Below are 18006 nucleotides of genomic sequence, written 5' to 3' on the forward strand. Positions count from 1 at the left end.
AAGCCCATACCACATAGTCAGCTATAAAAGGCCCAGATAAGACAATGTAAAACAATTCAAACAAGAAAACTAACGGCACTTCATACTATATATATATCCAATAGGTCAACTGTATTTGGTGTATGGAAATATTTAAAGATCTCTATGTCCATGATGTCAGTCGTGTAGGTTTTATTTGACCTCGACCCCATTTTCACGGTTCATTGCTCATTGTTAAGTTTTTATAAGACTCCAAAAAATTTTTTGGATTGTATAATGGTATGATGTTGTGCGTCTGACTGTGTGGTCGCTGTCCGGAGACACATTGGTTTAATAACTTTAGTTTGAGTGAATAGATCTTCATGAAATTTTTTCAGAAGATTCAATACCACAAAAATATGTTGGAATTAGGGGCCAAAAAGAAGCATGTTTCTGGTTCCAAAACAATCAAGACAATAACTTGGGTTTTAAGTGTATGGATCTCTCTGAAATTGTACTACAAGGTTCAATCCTGCAATGGATTTTTACCATTTTTGAAGGGCTTCCTTTTTTTAAATTTTTTTAAATTTTGAACTTCGTTTTAAGAAGAAATCTTTAATTGTGCACATAGTTTTTTTTAGATCTTTGACCACATAAATTTTGTGACAAAAACCTATATTATGTCAAAAATTTTATCACAATCCAAATTCAGACAGAATCAAGCTTGAATATTGTGACCAAATTTGCCCCAACTGTACAAGGTTCAACCACTGGGGTCTTATAAAGCTGTGCCCTGCGGAGCACCTGGTTGTCTTTTGGTCTGTTAAACTATAAGTAGTAGGTCAACTATATTTGTTGTTACTTGTATGGAGGAATTGTTAGCTGTAAATGCCTGTCTGGCATGGTTCATTTGACCTTGACCTCATTTTCATGGTTCATTTGTCAATGTTTGATTTTCTTGGTTGATGTTAAGTTTATGTGACAGTTGTAATAAAACCTTTATATTTATGACCATCAACATAATATCAGTGATTAGTTAAGAAGGAGAGACATTTCAATGTGTACATGTGCACTCTTGTATCATTTCATGATGGTCATTTGAGACTTTGAATTACCTATTTTTACAAGAATTGTAAACTTGTACAACACCTGCCCTGGGTGTATTAGTTGCTATAAAAGTCTTCTGAACTTAAAGGTAACTGACAGTGACACTATGTAAAAAGGTAATTGCTGTAAATTGAAACAACAGCTGCTAACATGGCTAATGCAAATATATCAAGAAATTTTCCAGAATTTTTCTTTTGTAATTTACAAAGTTTCATCGTAAGATTAAGCTGGTTATGCTTCATTTGTCATGTTTATATTTCTTTCCTGTAGTCATATAGCATTTAATAGTACCCTTAAGAATACTTGTTTTGATCAAGGAAGGCTGCACTATCATATGTGATGTTTTTTATGTACACCTAAAGGCATTGTAAAGTATTTGGTAATTTATGGGTGTTATTCTTATATCATAAACACAGAACCCAAAAGGCTATAAGCTACCAATGTACCCTATTGTCGCCTACATGAATAATTACTTCACTGTTAACCTAAATTTACTAATCTGTATCAGCTAGAATATTTTCTTTAACCTTTGGTTTAATAGATAAAATACATGAAATCTTTTGTTTTGTTGCCATCTAAGACATCGTTCAGCAGGTTTTGAGCTAATTTGGCACAAACTTAAACCCTCTACAACCCTATTAATGGTCAAAAGGCAAAGATGGAAGAGTCAAAATATTTACACTGTGAACAGAACCCACCTCCTCTTTGTTGAAAACTTTTAAACTAGCAATTACTTATTTTAAACATCAGTTAATTTATACCAAATATATAAAAAAAATCTTATACAAAGTTTCCTTATCTTTTGAGCTTCCAGCTTACCAATCGAAAGATTTTGCAATGTTTTATGACCAGTAAATGAAAATAGCACTCTCCATACAAGTCACAATTGTATTTGAAGTAAGGTTACCACAGGAAGATCTTCAACACAGCCCTGGCTCACATCAACAGTAATTAAGCTATACCAGGGCCCCAAAATGGAAAGTGTAAAAACTAGCTCTTTATGTCTGCTTACTAACAATTAATACATATACAAAATATGTGCCTATACATGAATATACATTGTAGTATTAAGCCTATCAATTTTAATTTGTAGATTATGATAACTTATTGATTATTCCAGGGAAAGAAGAAGTACAAGATTAAATAACACAGCAAATCAGAATACTGTAAGTTTGGTCATTTCACAATTTCTTTTCTAACTAAAATTGTGCCCACTTTTTGGCAATTCTTTAATTTTCTTTTAATTAAAATTGGTTTTCAGCACACTTCCAGCTGACATTTAAGATTATCTGTGAATGAGTTTTTTGTATTCGTTTCTGGATAAAAGTAATGATTATCAAATGTTAAGTTCATTTTTTTCTGCCATTCTTGTCAGACTTTCTATTTGAAAGATATGCACATTGACAAAAAGTTGAACTTTCAAAATCTTTTAATGAATACTTGAAAGATCACTGACATTATGGAATTTCTGTTGATAAAATTGTGATCATGTAATCTTTTTAATGTAAAATTTGGTGCAAATGTCAAAAATAATTGTATTTATAGCATCTATGTCTAGAATCAGTGGAAATACCACATCAGAAAATGAAGAAAGATTAATTGGTTTGACAAATATATATGCCTTTCTAAAGGTGGTTTAACTGTATTTAAAATGTATACTGACATCTGATAAGTTTCAGATACTTATGCATGTTATGATAAAATCGAGCAATGGAAAAATTTCTCACCCTTTTCACAGTGTATCCTAAACTCTGTCAGACCGACAAAATGTCATACAAAAATCATTCGAAATTGCTATGAGGATGGATATAAAAAAAATCTTAAAATGCACAAAAGAGCTGCAAGTATTATTATACTTGATAGTACATGTATAGCATTTTCTTGGTTTTCGCACAATGACTTTAGTTTAAGTAAATAGAAATCTATGAAATTTTGACACAAGGTTTATGACCACAAAAGGAAGGTTGGTAGTAATTTGGGGAATTTTTGTCCTAACAGTTTAGGAATAAGGGGCCCAAAGGGTCCAAAATTTGACTTTGTTTGATTTCATCAACATTTGAATAATTGGGGTTGTTTGATATGCCAATTCTAACTGTGTATGTAAAATCTAAATTTTTGGTCCTGTTTTCAAATTGGTCTACATTAAGGTCCAAAGGGTCCAAAATTAAACTTAGTTTGATTTTGACAAAAAATGAAGCCTTGGGGTTCTTTAATATGCTGAATCTAAAAATGTACTTAAATTTTTGATAATGGGCCAGTTTTCAAGTTGGTCCAAATAGGGGTCCAAAATTAAACTTAGTTTGATTTTAACAAAAATTGAATTCTTGGGGTTCTTTGATATGCTGAAATCAAACATGTACTTAGGTTTTTGATTATGGGCCCAGTTTTCAAGTTGGTCCAAATCATGATCCAAAATTATTATATTAAGTATTGTGCAATAGCAAGAAATTTTCAATTGCACAGTATTGCCCAATAGCAAGAAATCTTCAATTGCACAGTATTGTGCAATAGCAAGTATTTTCAATTGCACAGTATTGCGCAATAGCAAGAAATATCTAATTGCACAATATTGTGCAATAACAAGAAATTTCAAATTGAGTTATCTTTCTTTGTCCAGAATAGTAGTTGAATCAACTTAAATCATTGTTTTATACAATATACAATGTATATTCACTTTTACTACCAAATGATAAATTCAAACAATCTTTACCATTCAGTGATAACAAGCACTTTTTTTTACATTTTAATATTTTATGATGTATTTAAATGAGTAATTATTGTTGCAAACTCCATTAGAAATTTGAATTGAGATTGGTTTTGGAATAAAGGAAAGGGGGATGTAAAAAAAAAATGGGGGGTCAATTTTACTCATTTGAAATTTCATAAATAAAAAGAAAATTTCTTCAAACATTTTTTTGAAAAGATTAATATTCAACAGCATAGTGAATTGCTCAAAGGTAAAACGAAAATTTTAAGTTCATTAGACCACATTCATTTTGTGTCAGAAACCTATGCTGTGTCAACTATTTAATCACAATCCAAATTTAGAGCTGAAACCTCTTTATTCTAGTGGACCAGTCTATTATGTGTTTTACATAAATGCATGTTAAAAATTATTTCTGTACAACATGTTTGCATTTTTTATCAGTTTTTGTTCTTGAATATTATTACTCACTTTAGTTTCCTGAAATTGACAATGAGCAACCTCAGCCTGATCTGTTTAGGAAATAATGGTTTAATTTCTTCTTTGTCCGTGGACACGATGTAATGCAATGTTTATGATAGCTGAGCCCCTTTAATACTGAGGCAAAATATATTTGCCAAGCATGGTGAGGCGAAATTTTTTTGGTAAGGGGAAGCTCTGAGAAAAATAACTCAAAATCGTGTATTCTAAGCGTTTCCCTGACTCCTTCTTAAATAGAAATGCAAATCATTTTTAGTAATTTTTTCGACAATATTATGGTCTCAAAGCAAATAAAATAGATTCATTGTTATTCAAGACTTTAAAGTTTTACAGAAATTAAAAAAACATTAAAAGACTGATATGTAGGATAAAGCAAAAATCGTAATTTTCATAATCATTAATACTTTAATTTTATAGAATATTTGTTTTTATTTGAAGGTTGAGGAACAGCTTTGTAGAAATTTCTATTTCTAAACTATCTGATGAATAAAAAGCTTTTAATTCTCTATCTTTTTATAGGAAACATTTCCTGAAAATCAGGCTGAACAATATATCAGGTTGAAGAAAGACAAAGACGGTTTTGTTGTAAGATATATAGATGATACAATTGGTAAGGATATATATTTTCATTGGTTGTAGTTATTAGCTCACCTTTCGTGAAAGGACTTGTGAGCTTTTTCAATCACTTGGTGTCCGTTGCCCTTGTCCATCATCCGTCCAGTGTTAACAATTTTAAAGACTTTCTCCTTTAAAAACTTCTGAACCAATTTTAACCAAACTTTAGTTAAATGATTCTTAGGGTATCTAGTTTAACTGTTTTGTCAAAAAGCATGGCAGTTATGGCTAAAAATAGAAGATAGGGGTAAAACTGATTTTTTTGGGGTATTGCCTTTGAATTGATAATTTTAGAAAGTTTTGCAGTTTTTAGTTATAATCTTGAATATTATTATAGATAAAGATGAACTGTAAACACCAAACATGTTCAGCAAAGTTAAGATCTACAAATAAGTCAGTATGAAACAAAATTGTTGATTAACATCTTAAGGAGTTATTGTACTTTTAAAGTAGATTATTTTTATGTTGCCTTGATGGAGTCTAAAAGTGAGACATAGGTATGCTGTTTCCAGCGTCAGCGGCGACGTAATGGTGTCAACAATGTATAAGTTTGTGATTTTAGTTTAGTTTATGAAGAACCGCAAGGGTTAGGTCAACCAAATTTGGTATGCAGTTGTATAAGCATTGGCACATCTCATTTCCATGGAGATTATTTGACCCTGCCCCCTCAGTTATGGTTTATTGACTTCAAAACTTTTGCTTATTTTACATGTACAAATGTATTAGTTAGTGATAAGGTCAGTTTATGGGGAACCACAAATGGTAGGTCAATGATATTTGGTATGCAGTTGTATACGCTTTGGCACATCTCATTTCCATGGAGAATATATGGCCTTGCCCCTCAGTCCAAGAATTTTGGAACTTATCTTAGTTTACATGTATTAGTTTGTGATTAGATCAGTTTAAGATACACTGCTGATGGATTTTTTTGCACCAAAGGGAGATAATTTAGAAAGTCATCTAGGTCCAATTGATTCTTTTGGTTAATATTTGTTCCATATCATAAAGTTATTACTAATAGTGTAATAGATAAAATTTGTAATGAAAAAGAAATGTTTAGCTTTTTGCTGCAATTTTTGCACCCGCAAACCTCCTTAAGACAATTTTTCTTAATTTGAAAAAAATTGTGGAGTATAAGAAGGAAAATTAAATGTGAGCAATTCAGGCTCTTGAGAGCCTCTTGATTTCTTTTTACTGTAAGGTTGGTAATGGTTGAGATTTTATATATATTTTGTTAAACACTTGTTACCACTTAGTCATATTACCACCTTTACCTTATCCTGTATCAGAAACTATGCTGTGTAACTATATTCAGAGATATATCAAGCTTGGACAATTATTAGAGTCTGTACATTTTCTTTTTGTTCATTTATACCTCTAATGCTTAATCATTAAGGAACCTTTTGGATTTCCCTTTCTTAACACCTTTTCAATTCTATGGTTTTTAAACAGGAAAAGGGGTGTTTGCTGAAAGATCTTTTAGCAAAGGTGAATTTCTTTTGGAATATGATGGGGATCTTGTTTCGAACAAAGAGGGAACTAGGAGATTGGAGGAACACAGCAATACCTTTGGCTGCTATGTGTTTTTTTTCAAGTATGGAGGCAAAAGTTTAAGGTAGGTGTTTAGCCTTTTTTACTTTTAGCTTTCCTGAAAGGAAATGTGAGCTTTTGCCATCACTTGGCGTCCATGGAATTTACCTGTCGTCTGTCGAGTGTCAAACATCTCCTCTGCTACATGTGAGTCTACCATGATGAGTTACAGATAAAGTTTATGTTTTGTTCTGCTCTGATGAATTTTGCCAAATATGTAGGCTTTGTTTTGCTTTGAAGATTTTAACAGAAACTATGGGATTTAGACTGAAGTATATTTTGAAAAAATAGTTGTACATACTTTTTCCTGTAGGCCAACATAATTTAATTTGTATAAAGAATATTTCATTACATATTAAAGAAATAGTGTTTATCTGTTAGATTTATTATTTAGCTAACAATTTGTTTCAATATGCAGTGATCATGGCAATCAGAAAACATAAAAAAACAGTATTTGAATAATGATACTCAGACACTTTATGCATGAAACTAGGGGTAAAAATGAGATTGAAATATTCACAATTTTACCGCAACCATTGTTAATCATGCATATATTTAGGAGCAGTGAAGACACCTTTATTTGAATTTGTTTTTGATTAGTCAGCAGGTCAAATGGTCATGGTCACACTTACTGGATGAAATACAATGTTTCTTTTGAAAATTTGTTTCAGATGCATAAGTTCTTTAAGCCTTTGTTACACAGCAAAATTGTTCTTGAATATTATGACATAAAGAAAACATCCCACTTACTATCATTCTTTTTCTATATAGTTCTTTTATGATATCACTGAATAAACTATGAATTACTTTGGGAAAGTTTAAGTAAACTACATGTAGTATGCTTTGTTCTGAATTCTTGCAATTGTTTTACTAGTCATTTAAGTTCATTCTCTTCATTAAAATGTTAAGCAGTCATAATTTTTTGCTTATCTTATTAGAAATGATTTTAGATACAAAAGTAGAATAGTTTAATTTTCAGTTCTAACAGTCTTCATCATGTTCATGGCTAATAAGAAAATTACATAGGCATGATAGGTGAAGACTTTTAGGTAGGGAAGAGGACTGTTGATTTTTGGATTTTGGTGTCAGTAGTTATATATAGGTTAAAGGTCAATGTCACCCATACTGACATACAAGTAGTCATCTGAAAATTTAGAATTTTACCTTGAAACAAACATTGTCATTTTTGTATCTCAATCATTATTTTAGCATAGATGCTACTTTTTCTAAACAAATGGGAAGGTTTGTTAATGATGGAGTTGGAGCAGATGAGAATGCTTTAATGAAAAGAATTGTTGTGGATGGGAGCCCACATTTAGTTTTATTTGCCAGAAGGGATATATATATAGGAGATGAAATCAGATATGACTATGGTGATGTTAGTCGAAACCTCCCATGGAGAAAGAGACCACTAACAGATGAAAAAAAAAATACGGTAATTTCAATTTAAATTGAAAAAAAACGGTCCCATATAAATATGTTTCTGTTACCGCCAAACAAAGATGAAGACTTACAGTCCTTTTATAATCATTTGTCATTCTTTTTTACATCATAAGTGGTGTAGATATTATATACAAATTGGTACTTAGGTTACAGTTATAACAGACACACAGTTTTTGTCTACCCTGCAACTGTAGTTGCAAAAGCAAGACATAGCCATCCTACATTCCATTGTTGTCCACAAATATTCACTCTGTGGTGAAAGTTTTTTAAATTAAAATAACTTTTTTCAACTATCCCAGATTTCTACAAATCTTGCAGTAGGTGAGACACAGGGTTCACGGAACCCTTGTGGAACCCATGTGATTTTTTTTATGAATTTATCTTTCTTTAAGTGTTAACTCTTAGATCGATTGTGATTTTTCTGAGAGTGAAAGTGTTATACTTAGATATAAAAATAAATCTACATACGGTTGCGTTGGTATATATATTCTTCGAAATGACGGCCTTTTGGGGTTTCATCCATATTCTCAAATAATTTGGCAGAACTTGAAGATAAAAAACAAAGAAATATATTCCATGTTTTCATGTCATTTTTCTGAAAAGATAAATCCTGTTTCCCTTGTCTTCAATCAAAATATTATTTTCACATTTCTTTGGTTAATGACTTGTGACATGTGGGTATTATGATTTCTGGTCTGTACGTCCATTCCTCTGTCTGTCTGTTTGTCCGCTTCAGGTTAAAGTTTTTGGTTGAGGTAGTTTTTTATGTAGTTTAAGTCCAATCAACTTGAAACTTAGTACACATGCTCCCTATGATATGATCTTGCTAATGTTAATGCCAAATAAGAAATTTTCCCCTATTTTCACAGTCTGCTGAATATAGAAAATGATAGTGTGGATGGGACATCCTTGTACTGGGGACACATTCTTGTTTGCTATTGAAATGGTTAAACCTATCATTTTAAGATAAAATTGCAATGTTAAGGCACTAGTTCCCGATCTATCTTCATTGTTCAAATTTAAACGCAAGCTGTTTTTTTTAAAGATCAATTCAATTCAGAGCAAGTGATAACAGGCTCTAACATTTCTCCAATATGAATGTGTGTTAAGCAATCATCCATTTATTTATCTGCATTTGCTGTGTGGCAGAGTGATTTCATGTGTATTACAAAGTTGCTTTTTCAAAGTATGCAGGTATTCACTTGTATGAATTGTGTTATATCCCAACAAATGATACTTTGTTGATATTTACTTTATTTATGTGTAAACTTTGTAAACTTTGTAAAATTAAATGTATATCTTACAGATATTGAAAGAATGTTGTGTTTCAATAAGAAGACTGGAGATTAAAGATGATAGTCATAAAGTGGCATGTATGTTATATGAATTTGTATAGAAGTTCTGAGCTAAAGAATGTACTTGGGTGAAATTTAAAAAGTCTAGAATTTAGAATTGATAATATAAAGCAGAAGAGCATTAAACAAGGAACAAGACAATAGCAATCAAAACCAAGGAGTAAACAAAGACTCACAAAACCAAAGGACATTTAATAATAATTAAGAAAAAACACGATCTCCACTAAAAACCGAGAGTGAAATCAGGTGCTCTGGAAGGGTAGGCATTTCCTGTACCGTATATGGCACCTGTCATGTTATTTCTTTGTTCAGTTCGGTTATGATTGAAGGTTATTATGAAACATTACAATATAACAATATCAATATTTTTTTCCGAAGTACTGGCTACAAGGGTACTGGTGATAAATATTACAAAATGTAAAATTCTAACATACAAGTTTCACTGATGAGAAATCTAAAAGTTAATGAGTTACACATAACACATATTTTGCACATATTATTTATTTTGTTCTTAAAAAGAACTTCTAAGTTTGGTTAGGTTAAATTATATGTTGAGTAAAACAGCATGCATATATTGTTAATTCTTTCATAATCTCAATTATTCATAGGCAATAGAGAGGCATATACTGACAGTGATAGTGATATTGAGAACTTGACAAGGAAACAAAGAGGTATGTCTTTTATTATCATATACTTAGACTAAATAACATATGATTTTTACTGTATGATAATATCATTGAATTACCGTAAATTCCATATTTTTCGAATTGGTCCTTAGCGGGCTGATATGAAAAGTTCCGGAAAATACACTTCAATGCTACGTTTTCATATCGAATGTACTAAATTTGGGGTCCGACGTCCGTGAACTTTTCAATCTTTAAACTTCTATTACAGAACCACGTATAAGGATCAATATACGAATCAGTTATTTTTTCTCCATGGTTGAAGCATATTATGATCAAAAGATCATAAAACGTCATTTTGCCAATCGCATGTATTATCAGCCATCGGTCAATATCAGCCCTTGAGCCATGCAACTCTTGGGCTGATATTGAACCTAGGGCTGATAATACATGCGATATGAAAAATGCCATGTGATAATCTGATAATACCACATTCCTTTTGAAATTGAATTCAATATCAATTCGCTATAGAACCAGGTTTAATCCAGCATTTTTTACATTTGAAAATGTCTGTACCAAGTCAGGAATATGACAGTTCTTGTCCATTCGTTTTTGATGCATTTTGTTTTTTGATTTTGCCATGTGACTATGGACTTTCCAAATTGATTTTCCTCTGAGTTCAGTATTTTTGTGATTTTACTTTTTGGTATTGGACCTAGTTAGAAGCATAGTAATTGTATGCCCCAGTGAAAGTTATTTAGTAATAACCTTTTGCATTTGTACACATAACACTGAATGTTTAAGGAATAATTAATCCAAGAATTAAAATTAAGAAAAACATTCAATATGTGACCAACCAACACATAAATGCATGAATGTGCATACCACATGAGTTAATCATCAGAGTTTTTCAGTCAAGCTTTTATTTTTATGCCCCACCTAGGATAGTAGAGGGGCATTATGTTTTCTGGTCTGTGTGTCTGTTTGTTCATTCGTTCAGTCTGTCCATTTGTCTGTCTGTTCATCCCACTTCGGGTTAAAGTTTTTGGTCAAGGTAGTTTTTGATGAAGCTGAAGTCCGATCAACTTGAAACTTAGTACACATTTTGCTTATGACATGATCTTTCTTATTAAATAATGCCAAATTAGAATATTCACCCAATTTCGCGGTCCATTGAACATGGAAAATGATAGTGCGAGTGGGGCATCCGTGTAATTTGGACACATTCTTGTTGGTCCTATTTTCAAATTGGTCTACATTAAGGTCCAAAGGGTCAAAAATTAAACTTAGTTTGATTTTAACAAAAATTGAATCCTTGGGGTTCCTTGATATACAGTTTTTATGGTTTACATGTCTTTATAGCTTGTTGTTCTGTGTGAGCCAATGCTCGATTTTGAAGGCTGTTCCTTGACCTATAATAGTTTACTTTTCTAAATTGTTATTTGGATGGAGAGTTGTCTCATTGGCACTCATACTACATCTTCCTACATCTTGCTAATGACTTGAGTTACTTTCATATAAAAGGGTATATTATATATTGTTAATATCAAGTTTTTAGCTCACCTGGTTAAAATCTCCAGGTGGCAATTGAGATAAATAGAGGTGGATTTAGAGGGGGGCCGCTTCCCCTTTTCTATGAAAATTTTGGTTGACTATATTGAAAATCACTGAAGCATGACTGTAGACTGTAGCACTTATGAAAACTTCTGGATCTGCCACTAATGAATTTTTCAGATAACTTGAAAATACTTACATGTAGATAGCAAATGGAATATTATCTTCCACAGTACTATAAAAATCAAGTAACTCATGCAACTAGTTGATTTCATTTAAGAATATAAATATTCAAAATATAAAACCTTAACTTTAAAAGCTTTAAATTTTCTTTCATGTGAAAAGCGTATCATAAGATTGGAATAAAGCTTTGACATTGGGATGTCTCCTATTTTCAAACTGCCAGACCCAATATTTATTTTTGATTAGTTTTAATTGAGATAAACCCTTAGCAGAACATTGCATACACTCTTGTTTTTTAGTTTTGAAACTACCATCTGATGATGAAGATGAGGAGAAACAAGAATTAGACCTAAGTAATGAGGTTAAACAAGGTAACTTTGAATAATTAAGTGTATCCATACATCTTTCCTACATGGTTCAATTAATTCACGAAATCTAGAGAACATTTCATAGAATATTTACAGAATTCGTTCGAAACAATAGCATCATTTGCTGAGCTTGTTTAAGATGTTTTACTATATCATATATATGCATGTTCTTCCTGTTAATTGAGTGTAAAGTTTGAATTTTTGTGTTCTTTTTTTGTATCATTTTCAATCATCTACATCCTAAAAATCATTATCACACTACAGGTAAATTATCATGTTGTGATTGGTTAAACACTGTCACATGGTAACCCCCTATGGATTTGTATGGGGTTAGCTACATTGTAACTTCTGTCAATGGTGACTTCATCTATTGATGTTGTTGGGTTTCACTGTTTATTTTTCTTCGGAACCCAGCAGGAAAAGTCCTGTTTGCAATATTTTCTTCATACAGTTTACTACTGACCCGTACAAAACCATAGAGGGATATTAAATCCGCCTGCCTCATCACCTATTTATTTTACTAACCCTCTTTGGATCTGTAGGGAGTCAGTAACAAACCATATAACTTATAATATTGGGACTGATAAGTGTGCTATCCTTGTTCAAGGCCACATTTATATCTGAATCTGGAGCCATGATTTATCATATGTCATTATATTTCTCCTGTTTAATTTTAGTATTGAATCAACCATCAGAAGATGAGGAAGTTGGTAGTAATATTGGGGTTAGAGAAGGTAATGTGAACTTTGTAAAAATCATGCGCAAATTTTATTTTGGGAACGATGAATTTTGTATTGCTATGCAATACTCTCAGTGTGCTGGATACTAACCATGCCATTCTGTTTCCACCCTGATTATCTTAAACATTATCATAGATGTAGATAAACTGTAAAACGCAAAAATGTTCAGCAAAGTATGATTTACAATTCAGTCAATATAACTTAAATTGTTAATTTGCCTTAAAGAGTTATTAGCGTTTAAAGACAATTTTAAACAATTTGTTCATCATGTTTGTTAACTTTAGATAATCTTCTCCTCTGAAACTACTGAACATATTGCAGCCAAACTTATTTTAAATGATCCTTAGGATGTTTCCTGTTTTATTTTAGTTTTGATACAACCATTAGAAGATGAGGAAGAGGGCAGTAATATTGAGGTTGAAGAAGGTAATGTGAACTGTTGTTCAGGTATATTTCTGATTTCTAATGGGTTTCGGACATTAATTGTCTAAATCAAGCCAGAGCTTTGTCCTTAGTATAAATTTGCTTGGCTGTATTTACTTTTTTTATGACTCTGTCACAAAGTGGTTTGGGCCATATAGTTTACCCTTGTCTGTCTTTCTGTCATTCAAACAGCAAACCATTATACTGGCTTTTAAGCTCAGGGGGCCATAATTTGACGTCTGTCGTCTTTGTCGTCTGTCATCGTAAACTATTTAAAAAATCTTCTTCTCTGGAACTACTGGGCCAAATACCTTCAAACCTTAAATAAATATTCCTTAGGGTATCTTGTTTGTAAATTGTATCCAAAGTTTTGATCCATCGACAAACATGGTTGTCATTGCTAAAATTGGAACATAAGTGTAAAATGCAGTTTTTGACTTATATCTCAAAAAAATTGATTTCACTGGCTGATATATTTTTTGGGGTTTATTTGAAGGAAAGATAAAGTTGGGTATTAAGAGTTGTAGCTCATATATATGGATAACAATAAAAAAAATATACTGGAAGACATGTACTCAAATTCATATGAAAATCAAACTTCAGATAAATTTAACTGCTAGTATACTGTTGACAATATATGCCAAAATTTCAGAACCTCACTTAAAAAACAATGATTTGTACATGTAGAGTTGTAAAGCCAGACTGTACAAAACATCACTTTAATGATCAATTGACATGGTAAAGGACATATGCATGATGTTAGGTACTCGCACTTTAAAGGCACGTGTTATTTTACAGAGTCATTTTACTATGTTTGATTTGTTCTTCATGAATTGAGATTATTCTAAGTGGCATTCCTTATTTTGTTTTCCAAAATTTTGTAAAACAATTATAGAAGCATTATTTATTTTTCTTTTGTTATTTATTGCAGAAAAATCTGAAGGGGAAACTGAAAAGCTATTTGTATGTGCCCTATGTGATAAAAAACTAAGAAGTAGAGAATCATTTCTGAGCCATATGGGCGTGCATTTCACTGGTAAGAATTTGGTGTATTTAGATTTTTTTTATGCCCCACCTATGATAGTAGAGGGGCATTATGTTTTCTGGTCTGTGTGTCTGTTTGTTCATCAGTCTGTGCGTCCGTCCATCTGTCCCGCTTCAGGTTAAAGTTTTTGGTCAAGGTAGTTTTTGATGAAGTTGAAGTCCAATCAACTTGAAACTTAGTATACATGTGCCCTATGATATGATCTTTCTTATTTAAATGCCAAATTAGATTCTTAACCCCAATTTTACGGTTCACTGAACATAGAAAATGATAGTGCAAATTTCAGGTTAAAGTTTTTGGTCAAGGTAGTTTTTGATAAAGTAGAAGTCCAATCAACTTGAAACTTAGTGTACATGTTCCTTTGATAACATCAGTCAAATTTTAATGCCAAATTAGAGAATTTTTCCAATTTCATGGTCCACTAAACATAGAAAATGATAGTGCACGTGGGGCATACATGTACTGTGGACACATTTTTTTAATGTGAAATGAAATAAGAATTTAACGCTAGGTTTACTTTAAGTTGCAACTTGCACTGTCATTGATTTAATGTGAGAGTGGGACATTTATGATTTGAAAAATAAGAATAACTGAATTTTGCAAATTGGAACAAAAATGTATTTGATATTTGAGGTATGTGTGGAAGTTTAATATTTTATTAGAAAAATCAACGGTGACAAAATGGAGGTCAAGTTCAGTATTGATGATTTTCACTATTACTGTTCAGGAGTTTTGGTTCTTGTGTTATTAAAAAATTTGTGGACTCAAATAAATGTAATAAAAGCCAGTTTATTGTCAGACAGCTCTTGTTTGAACTGTATACAGAACGTTATTCTTTAAAGTTTTTACATCAATAGGTATGAAGTTTTAGCCACTTTTACAAAAGTCTTTAATTTTAGACTCTTGTAAAAGTGACTCAATTAGATAATATTTCATTATGATAAACTAATTTAATACTGCTCATATAGGATATTTTACATTTCTTTGAAGCCCCTGAGGCCAATCTTGGTAAGGGTATAGAGTTAATTAAAGTTTGTAATATTCTTCTGAACATTAAGTCAATTGATATGTTGTGTAATGTCATGGTAACACAAATATTTCACTTCGGAAGCACCAACAAAAATGTATTATTTCCAATATTTGCACTGTTTTTATAGATACCCAACTTAGAGGGCCATGTCAGGAACCTTTAGTTGTATATTGGTATCATGTTGGTGGCGTCCTCGTCCGAAAACATTTGGTTTTCACACTCTAACTTTAGTTAAAGAAAATAGAAATCTATGAAATGTTAACACAAGGTTTATGACCATAAAAGGAAGGTTAGTATGGATTTTGGGTGTTTTGGTCCCAACAGTTTAGGAATTAGAGGCCAAAAACAGGTCCCAAATAAGCATTTTTCTTGGTTTTTGCACAATAACTTTAGTATAAGTCAATAGAAATCTATGAAACTTTAACACAAGGTTTATGACCATGAAAGGAGGGTTTGGATTGATTTTGGGAGTTTTGGTCCCAACGAATTAGGGGCCCAAAGGGTCCAAAATTAAACTTTTTTGTTTGATTTCATCAAAAAAATGAATTATTGGGGTTCTTATATATGCCAAATTTAACTGTGTGTTCAGATTGTTAATTTTTGGGGTTCTTTGTTATGCTAAATCTAAACATGTACTTAGATTTTTTATTATGAGCCCAGTTTTCAAGTTGGTCCAAATCATGGTCCAAAACTAATATGTTAAGTATTGTGCAATAGCAAAAAAAAATTCAATTGCACAGTACTCAGCAATAACAAGAAATATCTAATTGCACAATATTGTGCAATAGCAAGAAATTTCTAAGAGCACAGTTTTGCTATATAGTAAGAAATATTCAATTGCACAGTATTGTCTCATTTTCAAATTGGTCTGCATAAGGTCCAAAGGGTAAAAAATTAAACTTTGTTGGATTTCAACAAAAATTGAATATATGGGGTTCTTCAATGTGCTTAATCTAACCATGTATTTAGATTTTTAATATTTGGGCCCAGATCAAATTGGTCCACATTGAGGACCTCAATTTGAGATCATTAGGGTCTAAAATAGAACATTATTTGATTTCATTAAAATTGAATTCTTAGGGTTTTATGATATGCTGAATCCAACCATGTGTTTAGATTTTGGATATTGGACTTAATAGGTAAATGTCCAATTTAAATTTTTTAAGTTTAAAGTTCTCAGACCACATTCATTTTGTGTCAGAAACCTATGTTGTGTCAACTTTTTAATCACAATCCAAATTCAGAGCTGTATCAAGCTTAAATGTTATGTTCATACATGCCCAAACTGTTCAGGGTTTCGATCCTCTATGGTCGTATCAAGCTGCGCCCTGTGAAGCATCTGAATACTGTTTAGATTAGAGATGTTGTATCTTTGAAACATTTACTGTGGATTCATTTATTTTCGTGGGTACCAATTTTTGTGGATTGAGGAAAACTTTCATGTTCGTGGATATTTGAGTTCGTGGTTTTGCCAAAGTCTGCACACAAGCCATAAGAAAATTTGTCATTCGTTGAACATTTAATTTCGTGGTTCAACTGTTCCCACGAAATCCATGGAAATTGGTATCCAACGAATAATAATGAATCCACAGTATCTGATTTCACTTTTTATTCTAAAGATAATAGTTTGTATGACAGCCGCTATCCTGGAAATAAGGCATTCAGCTTAAATCCTTAGCAATAAAGTAACACCTAGGCAGTGAGTTTATTGCCTACAAAATGTTAGGCATTAGTCTTAAATCCTGAAAAATATGTGCAGGCATATAACTCAATTCCTAGGTGTTAGCTTATTGACTAGGATTTAGGCTTCATACTTAAGATCACTTTTTGCCACTACCATATACATGTACAAAACAATAAATAACAATAGCTATTGATTTTATACTTCTATAGATAATGTAAAGAGAATGCTATCCAAATCAAATGATACTACAGAACACATACCTGCTCAAATTGAAATGAATAGTCAAGGGAAAGCCAGTTGCAGTGAAGGACCAAAAAAGGACAGAGGCCCACCACTTAAATCCTCTATGGGTATATTTATTTGAATCATTTTTTTATGTAGGGTTTGTAGAACATTAAGAGTAGATTTTAGTAATTATCTAAACTAGGCTTTTTTATGAAGTTAAGAATGTATTTTTTTCAGTGATCTGAATTTATGAATTTATTTAATGAATAATGTGAACAAGTCCAAATCTTTGTGTTCTTGAAATTTTATAACAAATTGACAACATATTGTTGGGTTACCGACCCTGTAATGATGATTATTTTACAGTTTCAATTATTGTCTTGAATTTATTTTAATACAGGAAAAGTGAAATTGAAAACAGTAAAAAAAAAATAAGCAATTAAAATCTACAAAAAAGTAAGAATGACTGAAATTGTCAACCATCTTTTATAAGAGTTATTGCCCTTTAAAGAAGATAGTAAGACAATTTTTGGGTGTAATCCTAGTTTTTACAATTATTTGTGTAGCTTATTTGCAAAATTTCAGTGATTTATAATATTTTTTTTTATGTCAGTTGGTTTAGATGCAGGAGATGCCAGTCAAAATGAAAGTTACAGTAAAGATGGAGGTAAACAAATTTATGCTTTTTTGTCAATTTTGCTGTGATTTCAATTGTATTGATTAATATTACCAGAGTTCCTTGAAAACTTTTTAGCTCACCTTTCCCTTAATATAATTAGACCGTTGGTTTTCCCTTTTGCATGGTTTTACATCAGTAATTTTGGGGCCCTATATAGCTTGTTGTTTATGTGAGCCAAGGCTCCGTGTTGAAGGCCATAC

The 18006-nt window shown here is 31.6% G+C and overlaps 1 protein-coding gene across 1 annotated transcript in view; it reads left to right on the top strand.

The window, feature by feature from the left end:
• Positions 1-18006, top strand: part of LOC134722368 (uncharacterized) — a 41843-nt gene that overhangs the window by 4996 nt on the left and 18841 nt on the right. The window contains exons 2-13 of the mRNA XM_063585984.1: positions 2186-2231; positions 4769-4859; positions 6317-6479; positions 7664-7889; positions 9204-9270; positions 9861-9923; positions 11912-11983; positions 12658-12714; positions 13090-13146; positions 14075-14179; positions 17112-17252; positions 17741-17794. Of these exons, the coding sequence (XP_063442054.1) occupies positions 2186-2231; positions 4769-4859; positions 6317-6479; positions 7664-7889; positions 9204-9270; positions 9861-9923; positions 11912-11983; positions 12658-12714; positions 13090-13146; positions 14075-14179; positions 17112-17252; positions 17741-17794 (1142 nt within the window). The remainder of the gene's footprint in view (positions 1-2185; positions 2232-4768; positions 4860-6316; positions 6480-7663; positions 7890-9203; positions 9271-9860; positions 9924-11911; positions 11984-12657; positions 12715-13089; positions 13147-14074; positions 14180-17111; positions 17253-17740; positions 17795-18006) is intronic.

The sequence above is a fragment of the Mytilus trossulus genome, chromosome 6 (genome assembly GCF_036588685.1).
Source record: "Mytilus trossulus isolate FHL-02 chromosome 6, PNRI_Mtr1.1.1.hap1, whole genome shotgun sequence".
Classification (NCBI taxonomy): domain Eukaryota; kingdom Metazoa; phylum Mollusca; class Bivalvia; order Mytilida; family Mytilidae; genus Mytilus; species Mytilus trossulus.